This window comes from Oryx dammah, unplaced genomic scaffold (assembly GCF_014754425.2).
Source record: "Oryx dammah isolate SB20612 unplaced genomic scaffold, SCBI_Odam_1.1 HiC_scaffold_21, whole genome shotgun sequence".
In the NCBI taxonomy this organism is placed as follows: domain Eukaryota; kingdom Metazoa; phylum Chordata; class Mammalia; order Artiodactyla; family Bovidae; genus Oryx; species Oryx dammah.
In genome coordinates, this window is record NW_024070205.1 from 18017691 (window position 1) to 18043254 (window position 25564).

At 45.7% G+C, this 25564-nt stretch overlaps 1 protein-coding gene across 1 annotated transcript in view; it reads right to left on the reverse strand.

Annotated features, from left to right (window-relative positions):
* The window catches only part of CACNA1E (calcium voltage-gated channel subunit alpha1 E), a 342984-nt gene that overhangs the window by 41941 nt on the left and 275479 nt on the right, over positions 1 to 25564 (reverse strand). The window contains exons 26-34 of the mRNA XM_040263854.1: positions 16146 to 16157; positions 14334 to 14430; positions 11749 to 11909; positions 10881 to 11018; positions 9162 to 9363; positions 7977 to 8141; positions 6890 to 7000; positions 2886 to 2969; positions 2042 to 2167 (exon numbers count right to left, since the gene is read on the reverse strand). Of these exons, the coding sequence (XP_040119788.1) occupies positions 2042 to 2167; positions 2886 to 2969; positions 6890 to 7000; positions 7977 to 8141; positions 9162 to 9363; positions 10881 to 11018; positions 11749 to 11909; positions 14334 to 14430; positions 16146 to 16157 (1096 nt within the window). The remainder of the gene's footprint in view (positions 1 to 2041; positions 2168 to 2885; positions 2970 to 6889; positions 7001 to 7976; positions 8142 to 9161; positions 9364 to 10880; positions 11019 to 11748; positions 11910 to 14333; positions 14431 to 16145; positions 16158 to 25564) is intronic.

The window sequence follows — 25564 nt, forward strand, 5'->3', positions numbered from 1 at the left end:
ACAGCCGAGTGTCATCGTTAAATTATGAAAGAAAAAAAATACGGGAGAGAGAGAAGCACTGAGTAGGAGTCAGTGGTGGAAAATGAGGTGATGCTCAGGGGTGGGAGGGGGAGGCAGAGACAGGGGCAATGCTGTCTACACTGTGAGACTCTCTGTTGTTTGTGTGCAGAGGCAGCCTTTGTTAAAACAACTTCTACCCTGTGTCCCAGAGCGGCTCCAAAGAGCAAACACCCATCCATCACAGTGTCACCTGGAGACAGATACAACTGTCTCCACTCTTCTCTATTCACTGGAATAAGCCAACCATTTGGCCATCAGTTTATGACATGCTTTTCTGTGCCCTCAATAGTATACACTTTCACAGAGAATTGGTGATTGCGAGAATATGACAGGCTGACACATATTTCTTAAGACACTAACAACTGTAACTTGTTGGGCAGGCCTCTACAAAGAGGTTTTAAGAGCATCTTGTGTTTCAGATTCTAAATCCAGCTCCACTCAAGACTCAAACGGTTAAACTCTTGCTAAGGGTTTTTGATTTCTCCTCTGTCATTCAGTTTTGGAGAAACAGTTTTCACTGAGGTGAGGCCTCTGTGGGAATTATCACACCAAACAATTATGATGAATACAATAAAGATGTCAAGGTTGCTCGTGGGAACCTGAACATCCTTACAACTGGTCTCACATTTCAGATGCACAGGAACTTGATGGAGAAGTAATTTAGTCATGGCGGTGTGGGGTGAAGTCCCTTTCAAATAACGAGAAACCATGAATTCACTGACAAGCTCTCTTCAGTTCAGTTTGGAATTAAAATGTACAAATAACTGGACTCCCTGGTGGTCCGGTGGTTAAGAATCCACTTACCAACACAGGGGACATGGGTTCGAGCCCTGGTCTAGGACGATTCCACATGCCTTGGAGCAACCAAGCCCATGCACCAGAATTACTGAGCCTGAGCTAGAGCCTGAGAGCAGCAATTACTGAAGCCCATGCATCTAGAGCCTGTGCTCGGCAACAAGAGAACCCACTGCAGTGAGAAGCCCAAGCACTGCAATGAAGAGTAGCGCCTTCTCTCCGCAACTAGAGAAAGCCCACGTGCAGCAACGAAGACCCAGTACAGCCAAACATCAAATAATTAAAATGTACACATAATTAAAGTAAAGAAGGCAGTTATTGAATTCATGACTTTTCATCTTTGAATCAATTTCATCAGATTTTAAAAATGCATTATTGAAAAACTCTATTTTAGGAAGAAAATAGTAAGTTTTTGAACAGCATCAATGCTCCCCAAACTTCAAAAACTAATTATATTTGCTACAGCATGCAAATAGTTAAATATGGAAAATTTCTTTTACTGAAAGTCTCTGCCATTTACATGGCTCTCAGGTTTCAATTTTTAACTTATTACACATACACCTCTGTACAACTCCATGAGGTCATTCAAAAGATGCTCACCATATTAACCTTGCCCAGATGTCCTATTCATTTGCAGGATGCAGAGGTGGCCATTAGCATGCCATATATTCAGTGGTTCAGGAATTACATACTAATGATGACATATGTGGGAATGGTATGAATCATCTTGTTATAAAACACAACTCAAGGAGTCCTTTGAAAAAACTGTTGGGTGAAATAAAGCCATGGACGAACCTCTGAAAATGCAGAGGATATGTGTGACTACAGGTGGCTGGCTCTGCCCCTGGATAGGATTGCTCCGGGCATTCTGGAATACTTGGGAGGGAACACACCTCATAAGACAAGCCCCCTGACTCCGTGAACAGAGACGATAACTGAGTTTCAAAGTTGGGATGCTTTCTAGAATGAGATCCTAACCAATCAGTCATAAGCTAACCACTTCCTGGCCGAGTTGTATTATAGCTGAGGACTGCTGTGTTTATCTGATGCTTCTGACAAATACCCATTCCCAGAGGTGAAGGGACCTGCGGAAAAATGCTGTGTTGCACAGAATAATGCTGTGTTCTGTCTGATGTGACAGGGGCCCCTCAACCCTGAGAGAGGAGGAGCTGGTAAGGCCTTTTACCTTAAAGGACTGCACAAAGGTCCACAGTAAAATGCGGATGGTGTAGCCCTGACGCAGCAGCTTGATGAGGCGGGCTGCTCGGAAGAGCTTCAGAAAGCTCATGTTGAAGCCACTAGTGTTCACCAGCTGGCGGACCAGAAGGAAACATATTATTAGTGACATTCAGGTCATTTAGAAAGGTTAAGCACTGGCATTTGTGCATTTATCCCTCATTCAGATCATAAAATAGAACACGAATGGTGTCTTTCATTTTTAACCCCGTCTCCAGCTGGCGGGCCAGAGAGGACCATCTCTTTCAGCCTCCCCAGGCCCACCCTCTATTCCCAGGCAGGAAGGTATAGAAATTCCCCAGATGGGTGCCTGGAACACAGTTGGCAAAACTGGCCTCCCCAGTCTTCTCTGGGTGGTCCTAAGTCTGCACGTGGGTGTCAGAGAGCAGACCTCATAATCCCTCTAGAACATGATGGTTTTGTGATAAGCTCTCCAAGTTTTGTTTGGGATGAACCATCTCAGGGAACCGCTTTAGGTCTAACACCTTTGAGGGCAAAGATCCTGTGCCTAGATTCTTGGTATCTCCTGAAGAATCTAGCAGAACACTGGGACATGACCTCTCCTGGGCCCTCTGTCCCACTCACCTATTTGAGTCGTGCAAATGGGACCACACCTTCCATGAGATCCAGTGCCATCCAATGGTCCCATTTTCTGGGGAAAGCTCAGGACGGAGGAAGTGAATAGGGGGCTGCACATTGGGTTTGAGGAGTTAAAAATGGACTGAATGTGCCGAGGTTTGTTTTAATGCTACTCCAGGGCCGAGCTTAAAGAGAAAGATTGAAGAGCTATTTACCTTGCTGTCCGTCAGAATAATTTCTGTGATACTGCCAATCACAGTGATGAAGTCAAAGATATTCCAGGTGTCTCGGAAATAGTTCTGCCAAGTGAATTCAGCCATGAGCATTAGGGGGGAAAAAATAAAAGAAAACAAGGGGGGAAAATAAAGAAAAAATATCTTTCATGATATAACTCTTTCACTTGGAATTAAAGCTTTTCAATTCCGAGACAAGTTCATTTTAACTTTGGCTTTAGTTTCCTATTTCTAACCAAAAATGCAGTTTCTCCTTTACTAATTAGAGAATTTCTTATTTGGGAAGCAGTTTCATCACTATTTGAAAACCTTGTTTTTGAAGATGTCACTAAGAAGCTATATAAAGAACACATAAGATTTTTTAATGTAATACTACATAAAAATATGCAAGAAAGTGATTTGTAGCCTAGAACATGTTGACCTCCAAGAAAAGAAAGATCATCATTGTCACCTACAAGACAATAAAATGATTTACATTATTAGTCTAAGGTTTTCTATAACTACAACTTTTAAATTATTTAAGTAGTATCATGGGACCCTATAAATACACCATTCTGACTTTCAACTAACAGTAAAAGTCACAGAGATGAACTAAGTGCCTAAAGATCAAAGATGTGCCAAAAATCTCTTCCTAACTTCACTGAACCTTTTCAAACCAACTTCTGATTGGCAAAAGGATGAACGAAATCATCTTTCCCATCTTTCTCGGCTCTGTTACACCTTTTGAGGAGGTGTGAATAAATAAAATATAAGGAAGCAGTAATGAGATGAGAAGGTTAAAGGAGATGGAGTAAAGGACCTGGAAAATGCACCAACCAGAAAATGTTCAGCTCTGGAACGTGAGAGCAAAGTGGGCTCTGCTCTCATCTCCAGCGCTCAAGTGAACACAGACCTTGGACTATATTCCTTAAAAGAGAGAGAATGCCTGGGTCTCCAAAACATCACCCACTTGCCCGTGGGTGGCTGCTCCTGTAAGTGACCCTTGAGACTGCACAACTATACCCTCTCCCACCCCCAGGGCTGGCATTCAAGAATCCTTACTATACATGCCAGATTCTGTGCCAGACCCTTGCTCAGCATTCTTTCAGTTCATTTATTCCTCCCACGGATGCTTTTAGTAGGTAGTGATAAACACTTCACAAATTACTGAGTGGTAGTGCTGGCTTGAAGAGCGGGGAGGGAAATGTGATAGAAATGGTGCGGGGAGAGAGAGGGTACATTTATGAGCACCTATTCAGGACCAGACGTCTTACGTATATTCCCTGATTGGACACACACACAGGATCTATGGCTGTACATGGCAGTTCTTGTTATCCTCCTTTAATGCACGAGAAAATTGAGGCTTGGAAAGGTCTGTCTGATTCAAAAGTCACAGGCACCTGCCAGGCATGTAGATAAATCAGACATCCAGCCTCACAAACTCACTGCTGTTAAGGGTGCCTACTCCTTCAGGACTGGGGCCAAGTTGAGTCTCTGAGTTCCTCACATCTCAGGGCTCTCCTATTTCCAACCTGGAGTGAGCTTCCTAATTCTTAGATGTGAGTGAGCAATAGTTGCTCAGTCATGTCTGATTCTTTGCAACCCCAAGGACTGTAGCCTGCCAGGCTCCTTCCTCTAGCCATGGAATTCTCCAGGTAAGAATACTGGAATGGGTTGCCATTTCCTTCTCCAGGGGATCTTCCCAACCCAGGGATTGAACGTGGGTCTCCTGCGTTGCATTCTTAGATAGTCCCCATATATGAGCTAGAATATAAATCTAAGTCTCGGGGGACAGAAGCCCTGGATTCCAGTAGAGGAGGCCTTACAATACAGCATGGTAAAGCGCAGAGGAGTATAGTACAGACTAGGAGATTATGGAGGACAAAGTGTGGGCTTCCGAAGCCAGATATACCAGGATCTGAACACAGGCTCTGCCTTTTAGTAAACTTATGTGAAGTACTGAATCTTGCTGAGTCCCAGCTCATCCATATAAGAAGAAAACCATAATGCCCAATCTAATAGAGTTCTTATGAAGGTAAAGTGAATAATATGTAAAGCTTTTTTCCCTGGTGGCTCAGATGGTAAAGAATCTGTTTGCAATGCAAGTGACCTGAGTTCAATCCCTGGGTCAGGAAGATCCTCTGGAGAAGGGAATGGCCATCTACTCTAGCTTTCTTGCTTGGAGAATCCCATGGACAGAGGAGCCTGGTGGGCTACAGTCCATGGGGTCAAAAAAAGTCGAACATGACTGAGCAAATAACACTTTCGCTTTTCTTTTTTCAGACAACCAATGTATTTTAATTCTCTTCCTTTCTTTCTTCTTCTTCCTTCCTTTTTTATTCCCATTCCACTATCCAGTTCTACTGCCTTTTAGTCTGTAACCTTCGAAAAGCAACGTAATTTTTCTGAACTTCAATTTCCTCATTTAAAATAACAACAACAACAAGGATAGTTTCTGCCATGCCTATTTCAGAGTCATTGCGAAGGTCTGACAAAACAGTATGTATTAGGGAATTCTGAAAACCTACGGTACCATATCAATGAAAAGACTTATTGGGGGCTAGTGGTGCCTTTTATAGTGTTCAGAATGCTTCTAGACCTTGAATGAAAATATGAGGGTGAGGGTGGGAAGGAGGCAGGCTTTGGGGCTGAATCACCTAGTTAAGCTTATAAGTAGGTATTCAGTATGCCCTATAATTTGACACATAATTGGGGGCTTAAGCACAGACAGTATCAATCCAACATGCAAGTAAATCAAGATGTGGAGGAAAACTTTTCCTGTTGTTGTATAAGCTTCCCCCGCCCCTTGCTCCCCCTGCCCAGGGCTAGACTGTATTATAAAGGCATCTTTGTGGCTGGTAGTTTACTTTTTGATTTCTCTAAGACTCAAAAGGGAGTCCAACAACCAACAATACAGCCACCTGCCATGGGTTCCCTTCAACTCTCCTCCCTATACCATCAAATCAATGACTTTGCAAAGAACCACTGGGAAGCCAGAAGCAAGCCCCACCGTCAACACTCACAACCACCACGTTGAGGTCAGAGTCCCTGATCAAGCTGCCAGCAGTCAAACCCACATTCAGATAATAAGTGAAGTTTCTCTTCTTTCAGGAAAGGCCATATACACATATAATTTGAAATGGTAGCTCACACACAAAATAAGTGTGAAACAGCTGTCAGGTGGGTTTATCTGTATCCCACTGATCTTACTGTAAACAGTGAGCCAAGGGTGGGGGGTGGGGTGGCAGAGAGAACTGTTTTGTTTATAGGACACTGAAGCAAAGGGCCAGGTTTGCTTAACATGCTTGATGGCAGATGTGAGAATCTGCCAAAACTATAATTAGCAGTTGAAAAAAAGTAAAAGGAAGACTCATGCCAGAAAAACTCATCCCAATGCTCCCCAAACCTATTCCAGAACGCCCACCTCTCTTTCTCTCACATACAGACACTTTAAAGGTCACTAGTCTTTGTAAGCTTTAGTACTAAACATTTATTTTTGTTGGCAAAAGTTACTCTTCACGTAACTAAAGGGAGGAGGACAATTAGGTATTAATAAAACTATTGTTTTCTAGGTTGGGGGCTAAGAGGGACAGATATCTTCCCATTTGAGTTATGAGTTTAAACCTTCCATCAGTAAATAAACACTCGGGGTTACTAGCCCAGCCCTTGCTTGGCTCCTCCTCAACAGGTAAATCTTACTAAGTTCCAATAAGACCCAATATTGGTGGCCCCTTGAGCACTGATAGAATTTGAGAGAAGAGAGCTGAGGTCATTATGAGGGCTCTGGTTCCCTTTGCCCTTTCTCCTAACACCCACCCCCACACACAGAGCACCTTGTCTCTATGACTGTTTATTGAGCCGTCCAAACCAATTTACAATTAGGTGGGTGGGTGTGTGAACCATTTCCGGAAGAGCAGTGACCACCCTCCCTTCCAACAGAGGCTGGGAATGTGAACCCAAAGAGAAGGGAAGACAAGCACGAGGCCAGGATAAATCCCACGACATACCAAGAAGCCAAACGCAATGATCTTCAGGACACACTCCAGGGAAAACACCATGGTGAAGGCGATATTTAGGTACTTCAGGGCCAGCTCATAGGTACAGGGAGCAGAGTAGTACTGCCAGGAAGAGAAAACAGGAAAGGTGAGAGGCACATCCAGGTCACAGAGGCTGGCCATCTGGCATGCCTGCCCTAGGGGGACATTCTGGTGCAAAACATAGAAGGAAAGACGGTCACCTAGGGCCACAGAGGAGAGGTACACATCCTATGTAGCAAAACAAAACAGAGAGGAACACAAATCTTATTAGCAAAATGGCCAGTCTCCCTATAACTGAAGGAAAGGAGGGCAGAAACATTTCCAAGAGTTAATTACTTTACCATTTAGTATTAAATAACATCAAGCCTCTTCTGACTCTTAGCACTCCACAATCACCCACACCTGACATTTCCACCCTCATCTGCATCTGACTGCCATCACCAACCTTTGCTTTCAGAGTTCCATGACTGCTGCTATGTTATTTCACTGCATTTTACCCCAAGGACCTAGAGGCTGGGTTGCTGATGGAGACAAGCTCAAAGAGAGATTCCACGATGGAAAAGTAGGTAAGGAGGCAACAGACTGGTAAGCCCTTTTTTTTTTTTTTTTTTTTTCTGGCCATGGCATGTAGTTTGTGGCATCCCAGTTCCCTGAGCAGGGATTGAACCTGTGCCCCCTGCAACAGAAGTGAGGTGTCCGAACCACTGGACTGCCAGAGAGTTTCCAATCTTGAATTTTTTAAAATGTTTTTTATTGTGGCAAAAGTCACATCATACAAAGCACACTACTTTAGCCATATTTAACTGTAAAGTTCAGTGGCACTAAGCACATTCACACTGTTGTACAAATCTCACCATTACCATCTTCCAAATTTTTCACCTTCCTAAACGGAATCTCTGTTCCCATTAAACACCAAGTCTCCATTCGTCCTCCCTACCTCCCCCTCACCTTCCTGGAGGGTTTTTTCAGTGTCTTGGGCACACACACAAGTGCCCTGTAAGGGGGCAGTCACCGAGGCTCAGCTTGCCCCAGCGCCTCCCAGCCACCACCCTCTCACCTTCATCATCAGCACTACGGTGTTCAGGGCGATCATGGCCATGATGGTGTACTCAAAGGATGGAGACACCACAAAGTGCCAGACGCGGTACTGGAAGGTGTGCCGGTTCTGGGGCATGTAGCGGGTGAGCGGTTTGGCGCTGATGGCGAAGTCGATGCATGCCCTCTGCAGGAGGGTCACACTGGTTAGCCAGGCTCAGATCCCCCAAACCTCGCACCCTCACCCCGGGGGGCTCTCTGTTAGATGCTTAGGAGAAGAGGACAGTGTAGAAGAGGCTAGGACTGGACAAGCAGAGGTGAAAGTAGCAAAAGAAATTACCTGGACAAAGCTACAGGTGGGATGTCATACAGTAAGGACTTAATACTTGCTGTCATACAGTAAGTCCCATACGTAATGTTTTCATTGATAATAGTGGTCTCTTACATAGCACATGGCTGAAATGACTAGGCAGGAAGCCATACCTGGTGCCTGCAGTCAGAAGTAAAAATCTATCTCCCTGTGCATTCCCACAGGACTTTCTTTGCATTTGTCTTATAGACTCTTAACGATTTTTAGTGCAGTTCCAGGATAAAAACAATGAACTCGACAATGTGCCAGAATCACACTTGTTACTACAAAAAGCAATAACAAGCAAGACTTGTTCCCTACCCTTCCAGCATATACACACCATTGAGGGACACTGCCAGGGAAGCAGGTGTCTTAATGTTATAATGTTAGCACACGTCTTTCACCCCCAACCTCTAGACTACATGCTGCATAAAAGTAAGAACTGCATCTTAAACAGTTCCCTTCCAGGTCACTGTGCCTCATGAAAGTGAAAGTGTTAGTTGCTCAGTCATGTCTCTTTGCAACCCCATGGACTATAGCCCGCCAGGCTCCTCTGTCCATGGGATTCTCCAGGCAAGAATACTGGAGTGGTTGAGGGATTGAACTCAGGTCTCCCCCATTACAGGCAGATTCTTTACCATCTAGCCACCAGGGAAGCCCACTCCTATGCTTTATTCTTAGGCTTTAAACACAGCAGATGCTCCAAAGATGTTTATTTGATAACCAACTAAAACATTTCCCCCCAATTCTCTAATTCATAAGAGAGTGGAGAACATTCTGTTTTCCTCCTAACACTGCTGGTCTGACAGTCCTTTCTGGAGCCCCCGCTGCCTCGTGCTCCAGACCCCCTTGCTTCACCTCGTTCTTCTCCAGGCTGCACTCTTCCATCATCTTGTCCCCTTGCTCCTGGAAGGTGATGATGATGAGAGCCACAAAGATGTTGACAAAGAAGAAAGGGAAGACCACAAAGTAGACCACGTAAAAGATGGACATCTCCATCCGGTTGCTGCGGCTCGGGCCTCGGTCTTCCTCTGTCACATCAACCGAGTGCTGCAAGACTCTGGGGACAGAAAGAGGAGGCAGGCATGGTGGAGGTGGTCTTGGCAGCTGCTCTGACTCAAGGCTTCATTAGCTGATATGCCCCCTATTATATATACATATGATTTTTTTTTTTTTTGGATATAGACCGTTTTTAAAGTCTTCATTGAATTCGTGACAATACTGTAGAAGCAGTTTTATGTTTTGGTTTTTTTGGCCACTATGCTTGTGGGTTCTTAATTCCCCAACCAGGGACTGAGCCCACTCACACAGCATTGGAAGGAAAACTCTTAACCACTGGATCACCAGGGAAGCCCCCTGCATTTTCTTATTTGACTTTTTTTTTTAATTTTTACTTTATTTTACAATACTGTATTGGTTTTGCCATACATTGACATGAATCTGCCACGGGTGTACATGAGTTCCCAAACATGAACCCCCCTCCCACCTCCCACCCCATATCATCTCTCTGGATCTTCCCCGTGCATCAGCCCCAAGCATCCTGTATCCTGCATCGAACATAGACTGGTGATTCGTTTCTTACATGATAGTATACATGTTTCAATGCCATTCTCCCAAATCATCCTTTAAACTTCATGGATCTTCCATGAATGTGGGGCTCCAAAACCAAGTTGGTGGCAATCTGGTGACCCCCAAGCCACTGCTATTTCTGGCCCCTGTGCCATCACGGATCCAACTCCTAAGCACCAGAGTGACATTATTTTATAGTTGAGGTTGTTATGAAATAGCAAGACTCCGCAATTCCCCTTTGGCATTTTGCTGCCAACAGAGTATGCTGCCACCAAAAAGTGGTGTCTTGGTTATTGCCAAGTCTCTGAAAAAAATCAGCCTGCAGCTGTGTGCTAAGTCACTTCAGTCATGTTTGACTCTTTGCAACCCTATGGACTGTAGCCTGCCAGGCTCCTTTGTCCATGGGATTCTCCAGGCAAGAATACTAGAGTGGGTTGCCATTTCCTTCTCCAGGGGATCTTCCTGACCCAGGGATCGAACTAGCATCTCTTGCGTCTCCTATATTGGCAGGTGGGTTCTTTACCACTAGCGCCATGAGCAGCATAAAAAAACTGCATTCTGTTACTTTTGCTGTATAAGGTATGATCACAGAGTGTCCCTGGGTTTTGCCAGCTCATCCTTAACCCTCAACCTCTTTCATGTCCAGGGTCAGCCTGGATGATAAATGTGTCTAAAACAGTCCTCAGGGACTCTCCTAAGGTGTGGAGAGCTGTTCAAAGTTCATTTGTTCTGTAAGAGTCAGAGGGCTCCACTCAACTCCTCGATAATCAGCTAAAACATGAAGTGCACCAGATATTCCCCTGACTTCATCAGATCCCGCCTGATTCCTGTCTGAGGGCTTTTCATTCTTCCTCTCTCCTGCCTGTCTCACCTACTCATAACCACTTTACCTTCCTTGGTATAATACCCAAGGGTTAGCCTTGTTCATCTTAAATCAGCTTCTCAAAGCAAACACATGGTCGCAGCCCAGCTTACAGACAAGCACGCCAAGTCAAACCCATTACTTACTGAGGCCATCCTTCCCCTGTGGAGACAGTGAAGAGGGTCAGCAGAGCCCAGATGATGTTGTCATAATGGAATTCATGGCGCTTCCACTCTCGGCCTTTCACCTCCATCTTGTTTTTCTCATGATCTACATAGTTGCCTCTAAAACCAGAGCAGAAATGAACCAGAACCTTGTCACTGTAGCTCACAGAAGAGCTTATTCTAGGGACTACAATAACGTACCCTAGTAATTATTGAATTATTGGCATTCAAATGCAAGGAAGGAGGGATTTTATTATGACAGCATATTATCATGGAACAAAAATGAGATTTCGTGCCCAACAGACATGGAAGATTAAATCTTAATCCTTTCACTAGTTGCTGGGTGAAAGTGAAAGCCGCTCAGACATGTCTGACTCTTTGTGACCCCATGGACTATATAGTCCATGGAATTCTCCAGGTCAGAATACTAGAGTGGGTAGCCTTTCCCTTCTCCAGGGGATCTTCTCAATCCAGGGCTCGAACCCAGGTCTCCTGCATTGCAGGCGGATTCTTTACCAGTTAAGCCACAAGGGAGGCCCAGTTTTTGGGTAATCTTGAGCAACTTAAACTTTCTGTGCTTCAACTTCCACATCTATAATGTGCAAAGAAGACCCATCTCAGAAGGTCATGAGAAAGATTTAAAATTTAAACCTGATGTGAAATGTCCATGCCTGACACAAAAGATGTACTCAATCAAAATGCAGCAACTTCATATTTTGACTTTTGTTTCCCCCAAAGTGCAATGGATTTAAGTAAGAGAGAAAGAAATGACCTATCTATAAAGGGAGGAGTGGACCTTATCAAAACACACTTCAGCAGACAGTGAGTGGTGCGTGCTGGTGGCGCTTACATGCACTCCTTCTCTGTGTCCTTGGAACTGTCTGTGCAGTAGAAGAACTTGCCCTTGAAAAGCTGAACTGCGATGACAGCGAAGATGAACATGAAGAGCTTATAGACAATGAGTATGTTGAAGACGTTTTTCAAGGAGGTGACCACACAGTCGAAGACAGCCTGAGAACAGAAAAAAAAAAAAAGAGCCCTGGTGTATGAGTCCCTGGAATGGCCTGTGGATCTGTCCGCAGCTGAATGGGACCCACATAACTAGCGGCTGGCGCTCGGAGAAGGTGCCTCAGAAGATACCACCCTACTAAGAAGTGACACTCAGGATTCAGACCTGGCCTCTAACCTGGTCATGACTACAGCAACCTGCCACCTGGGAGGGGAACACATGCTCTGAATCTGAAAGGAAACTCTAAGCAGAAGAGACCAGATGGCAGCAGGCAGTGGAGGGAAGTCCTCTGTGGAATTCCATTACGTGTACTTCACTTAGTGTGAAACAGAAATGTACTGCAGAAAAGGGATCCTCGAAATCATTTAGCCTGTTTTAGGCATTCAATAGGCTAAATGACTTCAAGGATCCCTTTTCTGAAATACATTAAATAGCTTATCTATAAACCTCATTTATTTGGGGCACATTCTTAGATTTGGTTTGTCTATTGAATACGTATTGCTTTCCCTTTGCCTCTCTAAATGGAGCGGGGAGTGATAAACCATCATCTTTGTTCCTTTTGATGATATTCTGTAATAAGTTCATACATTTACCCCCAACTGCATTCCACATTTCAGATAAAGGTTCTCTAGTTTAAAAGCTAACTGTGCCGGGTTTAAAGATTCAACAGGTGATGTGGGAAGGGGTGAGAGGTGCCCTCTTAGAGACAGGAGGACTGAAGGACAGAACCAGAAACTTGCGCTGCAGTCCAAGGCACTGCATCTCCCGCTGGAGAACCCCTTCTAGGCCCTACTCCACGAAGAGCTGCATGGGAATTCAACGTATTTCAAAGCATTTTGGGGTTGTTTTCTAGGTTTGTAGGTTTGGCGCACTGGCGAGTCTAGCCCCACAGTGGCCCTGCGTTTGAGCGATTGCCTCTTCACTGTGCTGGGTGAACCCTGCTGGTTTAATTAGTTCAGCACTGCAGGGAATGGGAGCGACACGCAGACTCACGGAATTATCAGATCCACCTACATTTCCCTCAGGTTATGGAACTGCAGAGCGAGGAGCCAGCCCTTCCTAATTAATTGGAATTAGCCAAGGTTGGGGGCGCCTTCTCCAGCCTGGTGAGTAACACCATCCGCCCGTCTGAGCTCTTCTCTGGGCCACAGCATAGCTCAGAGGAGATGAGACCAGTGGACCTGGGCTGCGGCTAACGACAGTGGTTGTTGGGCCCCAGGGCTCCTGGCCACGTTTTGCTGGGGGTAAGGCAGAAAGGAATGAATGTTCATGGGTACTGAGCCAGGCCAGGCCCTGTGTTGAGCCCATCACCATGGGAGGCACCTCATCCAGGAGGGGAGGCCGGGCAGTGGAGGAGGGCAGCAGGCAGTGAGGACACTTCCTGTGAGGCATGAGCCTCTCTCCTCAGGAGCCCATACAAATAGCCAGGGCCCTGGGCTCTGAGAGGAAGCTGTGTCTCAGCCAGTTAGGGGTCTTTCAAAAGAGACCTTCCTGTGATCCTAAGCCTCTGGTCAACCTGGTTGGCTTACCATCCCCCTGCAGAGCCAGAGGGCTGAAAGGGAAGCAGCTGGGGTGGTGCTGGTGGAGGATGGGTGGGGAATACTAGAGGTGATGTAAACTCAGTGGGACAGAGGAATGGGAAGCATGGGGGTCCCCAGTTCCCTGCCCAGTGGTGATGGCTCTCATTCGCAGGAATATAGGGAGGAAGAACTTCTATCCCATGAGGCTTCAGCTTCCATAACAGCAGCAGATGTGTGTGGGAGAGGCGGGTTCCACATGCCAGCACCCTGAGGGCAGGAAGGCCTCAGGGAAGGAGCACAGGATGGGCCATCAGGCCAGGGGGCAGGGGAAGCCAGACTTAGACCTATGCTGCAGACACAGGTCTTGACAATAGGGGGAACTCAGCTGCGGAAGCTCACTTCCCCATTTCTTCTCTGCTGGTGCTGAAAATGACTCTGTCCTTGGGCAAGTTACTGACCTATTCATGCCTCAAAAATATGAAGCATCAAGCCTAGAAGGTCCTTTGTTTCTCTAGAATCACGAGGAAAGAAACCATCCCAGGTGGCTTTGTCTGACCGAGTAGACAGACCATGACCCCCTGGGCTCTTGTTGCTTCCATTCTGGTGTCTGACCCACCTTAACCACACGGGAGGTCCCAGAACAAAGCCACACAAGGTTCTTCCTATGACTTGCCAGAGGGGGTAGAAAATACCTCCTAGATTTGGAGTCAAGGGGTGAAAGCCTCCTTGGAGAGTTCTTGGAATGTTGGTTATTTGCCTTTGAGACTAAGACCCTTAGTTTTAGCAGACAAACAGAATCCTAGTCCTCATATTTCCAGAAATAATTCTCCCAAAGCAGGCCAACGGTGGCTAGAGAGGAAAAAATGGACAAAGGGGAGCTGAAGGGAAGAAATTGGCGAACATCACCTTGAGCTTGGGCAGGCGCTTGATGGTCTTCAGCGGCCTCAGGACACGGAGAACCCTCAGGGACTTGATGGTCTTGATATCCCGGCCCTTGTTGGTTCTGCAGAGAAGCCCCAGGGAATCACAGGACAGGGGAGAATTAAAGAGATGGTCACACTACTGCATTGACAGAGCAGGGGAAGAGGGAGAGAGGCGGTCAAGAGGCTGGAAACTGGGTCAGAGTAGACTCCTTTAGGGAGCCCCCCAAGAAACACGCTCCGGGAAAACTTCCCAATCACTCCCCAGGGTGTACACACTCACATGCACGCATGTACACTCACATACCCATGTATACACATGCAGAGGGAGACACGGGACACCACAGAGGCACCCATGCACATATGTTAATCGACACTTCTCCCCCTCCCAACAGCCAGAGCCACGCAGCTCATGACCACACTGGCCAAATGGAAATGGATGCAACACGGACTAAGGAACAGGGCCATAGCCCACTGTGGATGGGCACCATGCCCAGCATAGGGAGTCTTCCGCAGAAGGCTCTCTAACAATATTGGGTTGGCCAGAAAGTTCATTTGGGTTTTTCCATGACATCTTAACAGAAACACCCAAACAAACTTTTTTGGCCAACCTAATGTTTGTTGAATTGAATAGGGAGCCCCAGTTGAGAGCAAGTCTTATCCGAAGACTCAACCTAGTCCTTTCTTTTGGTTTATAGGTCGGTCGCCTCTGCACAGTTCCAGGGAGAGCAGGGTGAGGAGGGCTGGCAGGGACATGATGCCCTTGCTGTGCTAGGCTGCCTGCTCCAGAGACAGCATGTCATGCAGGCTTCCAGCCAGGACCTTGGCTCACACCCCCATTATCTCTGTGCAGCTGGCTCTTCCTGCAGTCCTTCCCATTTCAAGCCCTCTGCATCCAGCACAAACTGTGGACAGCCTACAGTTGGGGGAGGCCCAAACTGCAGCCCCTGCACACCTTTATCCTTGCCTTACAGCTAATGACCCTCCCCCTTCAGCCTCTCAAAAATGTTTGCTCCTAGTAGACAAAATACGTCTATTTTTAGGAAGGAAATGAATAAGTCAACCTGCATTTCTCTCTCCACCCCACTCATCCCCTGAGATCTTTGCATTCAAGTCAAACAAGTGCAATTTGTAAAACACACAGATGGTAGGAAATGAGACTCTAAATAGTGAGCTCAGGCTCTGGTTCTTCCCTCACACTGGCCCAGATTACCATGACACAGACAATCAGAAGAAATGGGCTCCATCTAGAACATCAGATGGAAACTCCAAGGCTTCTACCTGTTTTCCACCCTGTCTTCCCTGCCATACCCATCCTCCCAAACAGGAAGATCAAAGGCCATCTATTCTTTCATACAAGGCAAGGCAGGAAGACATTTAATGGAATACTGACTGGCTAGAATGTATATTTTGAGACCCTCTTAAATGGTTATAATCCATGACCTATAAGTCACTTTTACTGAACTGTAGATCTGAATGTAGATAACCCAAAAGTATCACATTGATATCAATGGCCTTTTGCATCCATGGGTTTTGTCTATTTGATAAAGGTTGGTCAATAGAACTATCTAAGAAGGCAATATAAAAGCCCCAATACACATCCAAACCAGTAAGAATGATCATTTTCCAAGAAAGCTTCGTGACTCCTAGTTTTGGTTTTCTTAGATGTCAATGAGAACACACCACTCACATAAACTCACCACTGCTTTCTCAGTGAGTCAGCTCCTTACCTCCCAATCCACATTCTCCCTCCTCCACCCCACTCCCTTCAAAGAAAACTGAAGAAAAAAATATTTACCCCAAAGCATTCCTATGGAGGATCCAAGCAGAAAGCAGTTAAAAAAAAAAAAAAAAAAAGAGGGGAGGGGAATGGAGAGAAGGGAGACAGTCAGTAAACTTCAAGGAGAAAGGAGAATTTAGGGTGATGGGAAATTGGAGAAGTCCAGACCCGGGTGATCCCGCTTACAGCCTTGGCACTTGCAGAGTCCACACACTTTGTGAAAGGAAGGGCCAGCTCACCATGGCTCCATACCCACCTCTCTACCCTGGAAAGGCCAAGGCCCTCTGCAGGCATTGGTGATGCTGCCTCTAACCTGATGGCATTCCCCAAGTTGTACATTATTTCATGGAGCCTTGCTGAACTGAAGTTTTCTAAATGTAGGCTTTCACATCCTCTTCCTTAGCAGTCTTCAGTCAAACTCTGTTTCCAGTGAATGTATAAGATATCAGACCAGAGGAAAAATGCCTACTCTGGGCCAGAAACTATGTGTTGGGCAAGGTGTTTCAAAGCATCGTGGCATATTTATGTTTATGAAGGATTTCATTTGGAGAGGGACATGCAATGTCCAGGAGAGGGCTACTCTGACATCTCTCAAAAGCACAGAAGGGCCACATTACAAATCCAGCTTGAATTATAGGGGAAGGCACTGTCTATCAAGGTCCTGATGTCACACAAAGAGATGCCTTTTGATAAATTAAATGACCACCTGTCCTTTGTGAGCTATTTACTGTGCAGCTGGAAGACAAATCACCCCTGCTCTAGCGGTGGGGTTTAACAATGATACAAATAAAGATGGAGAGCATGAATATAAAACATATGAGATATGAGGACTAACTTTAATATTTATTCTTGGCCAGACTCAGTGTTAAGCACTTTTTAGCTCAACTCTTTATTTGGACATCCTAGTCACTTTAGCACAAAGGTATTACCATCTCTGTTTCACAGATGAGATGCTGAGAGGTCGAGTGCTTGGCACTGGCAGGGTGAGCTGGGACTTGAACCCAAGTCTGCATGACGTTCAGAGCTCTCGCTCTGCACCACTAGCTTCTGCACCAGCAGGTTTCCATTCCAGGCTCTATCAAATGGCTCACCAAATTCTAGAGCTGGAAGAGATTCCTGAAATCCTCTTAACTGCAAACAAAACTGCAGCCTGGGGAAGATGTGCCTTGCATAAGATCTCAGTGAGTGAGCCCCAGCGCCATGGGTGAACAGGCCTGCTGCTATAGAGAAGTGCCTAGAATTCAGCCTTTGCTTCTTGGTTGACAGTCTGCTGTGAAGGGTACTTTTTCTTCCTTTAATTTTTTTTATGTACCATAAACCTGTGTTACACCACCATATGCCACAAGCAAAGACTTCTTGTGACAATTTTATTCAGGGAATGGCCCCATATTGGAAAGTATATTACTTTTCATTGTAAATGTCAAATGAATGGTTGTTTGAGAATTAAATCCCAAGGCCTTATAAACCTTAATTCTCTCACGTGATAATCTCCAAATTCTCAGAAGACAGAGGTAATGTCTTCTCCTGAGTTGTAACAGTGTCTTCTCATGCACGAGACTGGACACGTGGTAGGTCAGCCAAATATACCTCTAATCCACTCATTCGACAGCACTGATGGAGTCTTTAATAAATGTCTGGCATTATCCTAAGTACTGGCTACATAGTTGTGAACAAAACAAATGAGGTCCCTACCCTCTTGGAGCTCACCTAATCTAGGAGAGAAGACAGGTCTCAAATAAGCAAGCAAGCAAATGAAGCTAAAACTGCAAGCTAAATGCTGTGGGAAAAACAGAATCATTTGATTGACAATTCTACCAAAACAACTACCTGGGTCACCATCTCTTTCCTAGGCCACATGCATCTTGAGGAATGCCCTGAAGTGAGAGAAGAGTGGGATCAATGGATGGGCAGGTGGTCTAGGCTTTCTTCTTCCCCTTAGCTCAGGACTTTAACCCCAAGAACTTGAGATCCAGTAGAGTCTAAATGAGTTCATTCTCACAGATACCCATCGTATGAAGGAAGGTTCAATAATTTTTGTTCCTCTCACACACTCAGGTAAAGGGCAGAATTTGCTGTCTACAATTAATACTATCCCAAGATCTTAGTAAAATATCATGCTATGGAACAAAGGGGATCTCTGACCAGTGTGCTTGTGTGTCCCTTGTTTCGGGAAGTGGAATTCTTCGACGGTGCACTCTGATCTGAACAGCTGACTGTGACCACCCAAGTCCTGGCTGGAGGGCTATTTGTCCCATTCTGACTCCCACAGAGTGGAGCCAGGGCTAGTAATTAGACACAGGCCACAAGTAAAATGAAGATTAGTCATTGCTCTGCACAACTTTCATACAGGTCTCTCACTGCAGAGCAGCCACTGAAAAGCTATGCTCTTGAGTGGCTGGGAAGAAGCACCCTTGCATTCTCAGTTTTGTTAAGATACATTTCAGTACAGTTTGAAAATTTTCACTAAAATGAAAGGAATACTTGCCAGTGAAGGCACCGAGTCAGGAAAAGTGTCAATCAACAATGTAGCCCCCATTAATTAAAATATATCATAAATTTACACAAGAGCCAGGCCAAGCTGCCTCTCCCAAATCCTTGCATAGAAGAATCATTTAAGCCATTATCCAACTCAACAAGATTGCAAGGGAAGGCTTTATCAAACTAAGAGGACAACCTCTTCAAGTACTTCAACTGAGGCACATTGTTTTAGAAAAAAATTCATGAGCTTTTTACAGATCATCTAAATATAATCATTTGATAACACTTTGCTAGTCTTTGCTACTAGATGTATAATCAGAATTTTAACACTGCCTAGCTAATTAGTGAAATTTTCTCAGTTTTAAAAATTGACTCTAACGTGAGGATAATTTCATATGTGAGGATGTGCTGGCTCCACGCTAACAGGGGCTCAGTTGGGCTCCCCATTTCCCCATTTACTATATTTCCTACTTATTTGTTAAGTTTCTGGCTGCTCTCCAGAAAATAACTGCCATGTTTCTCTTCTGTCTCATCAGTAAAAGATGAGAATTTTCCAGCTCAACTGGAAAATCTGCCCTCCAGATTTCCATGTGTAATCACTCATCATTCACCATAATCTTGCTTTCCAGCTTCACCGCCCCACCCCCCACTCCCTGCAACATACTTTCTCAAAAGACCTAAATTGATTTCTGCTAGGAACTGACTCTTCTTTCATAGGAGGGTGCTTGGGGGTGGGGGAGAGAGCCAGGACACCAGGTTCTGAAGAGCCCCTCTGTCTTTTAAGTGGAATGGTCCTCTGCCCTCCCCTGAGCCCAGCAGGGAACAGGAATGGGATTTTAAGGAATCTCTTGTGTCAGGGGAATGAACAGGGTACTGAAATGTAAGGGGGGCAGTGGGGTTATGCTGTGAGAAACCCTGAACCTTCCTAAAGTGTCTGGACTATTATTAAGTAGTCAATAATAACGCCTAACTAATATAATATAAAGTATTTCGCGCTATACTGGACACAATATATTTTACCTTACTTAATTCTCACAAGACCAAAATAGTTATTTTTAATTTCTACTTATAGATGAGTAAGTAGAAGTTAAGAGAGCAAAGGTGGGTTAATAATTAACAAGGCTAAGTTTATTTAACACCTGACTCTGAAACCTAGGCTCTTATTTACAGTGTTACAATTTATGATGTTACAATGCCTTTTCACCAAAGAAGGAAACAGCAAAAGAAACCAGCAGTTCATGAGCTCAAATACTGAGCCATCTATCCTAGTATCCTTCATCAGTCTAGGGCCTGTGAGGGTTCATGGGAAGAAAAAGATACAGATGAAATAGCCAGATGGACAAGGTCAGGAATGCTTTCTCCATCTGGTCACCAGGTCTTGTCTGTTTCCAGGCAGAGAAAGAGGATCTGTGGGACAAGGAGAAATCCACACCAAGCTACCACTTTGACTTTACAGAGGTTAATGGCTTGGAACGAAGTAGAACTACTTGGAACTATCTTGTAAGAGGCAGAAGGGAGCTTAATGTAATGCAGAAAGCCCTGAACTCAAAATCAAAATTATCAGTTGTTTAAGAACTGGTTTTGCTATTATTACTCAAATGAGTCAAACTAGTCAAACCTCAGGCAATCCGTTTTTCAACTGTGAAACAGGACTGTAGAGCGACAAATGAAATAAAAAGTGTGAAAGCACTTTAAAAATTCTAAAGCCCCATGAAAGTGAGGAAGAAGTTGCCCCTCCGCATTGGCCATGCCTGCCTCTGGAAACAGAACTCTCCAGTACCCAATGTCAAGGCTAGATCCTCTATGGGAGGCATCTAAATCCAGCACTGTGACCTTGTCACTGACCAGCTGCTGCCATTTAGGGATTATTTTCCTTCTTGACCCATACCTCAGCATCTCTTGGGATCACCCAGGGCTCTAAATCCTTTGGGCCTCTGCCAGCTTTCTTTGTTCTGTGAGCAGAGCTCTAGCTCTACGCTAAGTGGTTAGTGCATAACTCTTTTCTTCTGGCATATGGACCTCAGTGAGCTCCCTGTGCACACTGCTTATTGCCTTTGCAAACTTTCTCCTTTGCAAAACACCAGCACTATACTCTCAATGGAAGGTATTTCTGTCTAAGCACCGAGAAGCAGCAAGAGATAGCAAAGCATCTAACTGTGTGTGTATCAGGTCGTTTCAGACATGTCTTACTCTTGTGACCCCATGGACTGTAGCCCACCAGACTCCTCTGTCCATGGGATTTTCCAGGCAAGATACTGGAATGAGTTGCCATGCCTTCCTCCAGGGGATCTTCCCGTCCCAGGGATTGAACCCACGTCTCTGATGTCCCTTGTATTGGCAGGTGGGTTTCCAAAGGCTTGCCTAGTGATTTTGTTATTCATTCTGATGAACAGTGGTCTGATCTATCTTGCTTCTTAGTCTTCATAATCTGAACATACCCAAAGACCCCTCATCTGTTGATCTTTCTACAAAGACACTGGTGCCGGCTAACGTCCAGCCCATACACTCCCTCAGCTGGAGACTAATTCATAATGCTAGGCTATGCCTCTATGGGTGTGGATGAAGCAGATGGCTGGCAGGTCACATGATCTGAGCTGATACTTTCCAAGTCTCATCATAAAATCTTCTGACTCAAATTACTCTGAAACCTACTTTTAAATATGGAGGGCACTGTGATGAGTTTCCACTAATCCTGCAGAAGTGGGCTCTTCCCATAGCTGTGAAGCCTGATTTTCTTGTGCTGGGTACTCTGGGACCAGAGTTTGGTTAGTCAAACTGTTGGGTACCACGTGGATTGGACCATTTCATTTTGCTTGGTTCTGTGACCACAAGCTGAGATCTTATTTACAAACAACCAACTCTGCAATTTGTGCTTGCTAATAAAGAGAGATATTTAGGTGTTCATACTCGTTGTCTCCATATGATAAAAGTCCCTAAGCACACATTTTACAGAGGGTTCCCCAGCAGCACCAATGGCACTTGTAACAGATAATGCATTTTCCAGTGTTCATTAAAAAACATGCATGCTGGGGCTTAAAGACAACAGCAGGTAGACTGGGAACTTATCTCCTTCTTTCAGACACTTCCTCCATGTGCTACCACCATGACACTCCTTTTTCCCTCCCCAACCCAGTACGCAAGGCTATCAGGGTACAAAATAGAGCAGTGGGAACCCCAAGAGCCCGTGGTCATTAATCATCTTCAGAGTCCCTGCTGGGGCACAAGTCAGATAAAGTCACTCTCGAGGTGACTCCTAAAGCTGGAGTCTCAAGCAACGACATCCTTCTATCTGTTCATGGCTGGAAATTTCCAATTCCAGCTCGGCTGACATCCTAAATCCACAGTTAATGGGCTACCTGACGGCTAAATTTAATTTTAATCCTTCATTCTCTTCCACAGAGCACTGGAACTGGATGAACTGTCTGGCTCAGTGGTAAATGGGTCATCCTGGCATGGAGTAGGACTTTGTCCACCTTTCTCCCTCCTCCAAGATTAATGTGTAGTCATAGCTTCCTGTGGGAGACATCCCTTTCATGGTTATAAGAAGGAGGGCTGTCAAGAAACAAGCCCAGAAGGTAAAGCTTGAGGTTGGAGAGGACTGCCTTAGACACAGCAGGCTGCAAAGGACAGGAGGAAGGGTCAGGCAGGTGTGAGGTGAAATGTCAATTGTATTGTTACCAAGCTCTGTCAAGTGTGAGCACATGCGAGCATTTCTGTTCTAAATAGTCACTACTTTCTCATGTATACACATTCCCCCCTTCACAAACGCAAAACCTCAAATGCAAAACCAGAACCAGAGTGCCATTTCCAAGTCTAAAATGGTCTGTGCTTGTATATTTCATTGAAAGGATTCAGAATCAGCTCTGCTGCTGTGGCTGGTTCTGAATGCATTCAAAAGACCTTATCCATCTGAGAGACTAGGGCAGAGGGTTAAGTGTCAGAAAGTGACATACTTCAATGAAAAGAATGTAATAAAACCTAATGTGGGAATTCCGTTCCTTCTGGCATCAAGAGGCAGATTGACTCATGTTTTACTTTCCTGGCTAAGCACCGAATAATGAAAGGCCAAGTGCGGCTATGATCCAGAGCCTCTGCGTGCCAGGAAGTCCTGACCTTACCTCGTGCCCTGCTATGATGGAAAATGGTAATGGGAAGCTTTCAGCTTCTCACGAGCCTGCATGACTCTGACTGATGTACAGACCTGTATCCAGGAGCAGAATTCTGGTCATTTTTAAACTGTGTTGAGAAGCCATCATAAGCCTCAGACTTACTATTTAGAATCCAACCCAGGACAGCTCGCTTGGTGACTTGACTTGAGCTGGTCAAGCAACATGTTGTAGAGCAATAGAAATGACGAGGGGGAGGTGCCCGGGCTGGAGTGCAGGATCACAGCCTTCCCGTCCTCCCCTGCGGTCACTCCTGAGAGGTGGCCACGCCCACCGCCTGCCCAGGAAGCCCCTCGCTGAACATGGATGACAGGAATCCTGGGGGCCAGACAGCAGTGCCATCACTGGACAGGATCCCACAAGGCTCATGAACTCAACCCACATAGTGGACACAAGACCCCTGCTACAAGGCAGCTGACTTTGGGGGTGGCGCCCCAAAGTGAGGGGCCCAATATGCAGATACCCAGAAATGCCAAGGCTGGAACCATCTCTGCTTTCCCACCCAGCAAGATGGGAAGCAGAAGGGATGGCGACAGGGTGTGAGAACACTGGGAAAAGCAGTTTCCGGTCTTTTGGTGGACAATAACCATCGTACGGTGGGGGGGGGACCCTCTTTTTCAAACAGAAAAAGATAAAAAGAGAATGGTTTCAGAGACCTAGTCATTCACCAGACTTTTCTTGAAACCACAGGGAGGAAAAGGCACAGTCAGAACACTTATAGTTGGCAAACACTGTCTTCACAGGGCCAAGAAGGCACAGTGCTGTGAAGGCAGTGGATGAGGGTGCCACCCTCTGCCAGAAGCCCACCCACCTCTACACAGGTTATCGGGCTTAGGGAGGGAGACCTGAGTGTTCTTAGAAATGCTTTATAATGTAAAAGTGGCCGGGGCAGAATGGAAAAGGTGCTATCACAGGTATCTTTCCATTTATTTTCTTGTCCCCTGCTATGCCCACATGCAGAAAATAAACCCCTGTCCCCTCCTCCTCAAAAGTCAATAAAGTCCCCGCGTGGAATTTGTAGAGTTTACATTATAAAGAATCCCTCCACTTGATGTGCATGGCAACAGAGAAGACAGATCCCTTTTGGCCACTGCAGAAAGAGCACATGTTTCCAGGAAACATACATGGTGCAGACCTTTGCTGTGGAAGGGCTCAGCTCTCTCTGAGAATTCAGCTAGGGGCCATTCTCTCCCCTTGGTTTGGGGTGTTGCTCTTGGAACTTGGGCTGGGTTCTGAGAAGGCTCTGGCTGCCAGTGGAAGGGATACCAAGTCACTTCTGACTTCTGAGGAGCCATGGGAAGCTGTTACCATGGCAATCACCATCGGTTCTGCTCAAATTGAGCCTTTGTAGAAGCCTTAGTATGGCGAGGTTCAATTTCAAGGTGGGGGCTGGGGGGAGACAGGGCAGGAGTAATGTTATGTGAATGGTGGACATGACTAGGGGAAAAAATATGGGAAGTGACAATGAAAGCTGTATCCACAGGGAGGGAGGTCCTTGACAAGCCTATAGAAAGACTCACATGTGGTTCCTGCTGGCCTGAGCCCCTGACCCCGCCATGCAGTGGGACATGGGACTTATTTCGATGTCAGCTTACCCCAGGCGAGGCCCTCACTCTGCTGGCAGGGGACACTCTGGCTAGCCCTACTGAAATGATGAGATAGCTGAATTCTCTGGGCCCTTAATGAGTAAAGGGAGGGAACAGAATTAGTAAGAGCGAGCACACAAGCAAGAGACAGCATCTCCTGGATCCCAGCAAGCGTGATGAAGGTCAGAGGAGATGGGGAGTGTCCCATAAGCAGGAGGAAGGGGAGAGGAGCTATGCACGGCAAGCTTAGAAGGATGCTAACAAAAGAGAGGCTGTGAGCAAGTTCCATTTATACTTTGGAGAGAAATGAAAAAAAATTCGAGAAGTGACATCACTAAAAGCAAGTGATGGATCAAAACGCTCAATCCATCACATATGTGAGGATTCCAGAAGCAGAGGAATCCTGGGGTCCCCTGCACTGTACCTGGTCTGAGGACCAACAGAGAGGCTTCGGCTCCGGGGCTGTTAAGGCTTCCCCCTGCAGCCAGCACCAAAGCTACCACCACCACGTTTCAAAGAGGCAGAGAGAGAGAACAAGACAGATGACACCCCTCCAGCCCATCGTCACTGCTCTGGGTCGGAGGACAGACTGGTGCACTGCAGAGACGAGGCTGGCATGCAGAGAGCCTTCCTTTAACGCACGCCTCCTCCCCACTGGCACCAACACAGACCAGGTGTGTGTGGACCATAACCAAGTCTTGGAAACCGGATGGTGCTCATCTTCAACTATTTGCATCCATTATGCATTAACGTATTTTGCTGCGTATTCACACTTCGTGACATGAAGGAGAATGGAAGCATAAGGAAGGGAATTCACATTTACTGATCACTTTGGGTCAGGCCCTGGGCTAAGTGCTTGAAACACATCATTCTGTTTCCTTGTCAGAGATGAGAAACAAAAGTTAAACAGGTTAATACCTTACTATGTTACTCTAGGCCATAAAGCTGGTAAGTGGAGGAGCTGGGCCTTCCTGACTCCACAGCCCACCCCTTTCCTCCCACTCTGCCCTGTGACCCCGGTGAGCTCTGTTCTTCAAGATGGGGTGGCCTCCTTTCTATATGCTTCTCTTTGTCCCTTATTTCTTCAAAGCAAAAACTTATTTTTACTGAGATCAAAACAAGAGAGAACAATATGATGAATAATGTACACAAATGAATTGGTAAAATGAGATGGGAGCTTGACTTTAAAAACTGAGGGTAAAAAAAA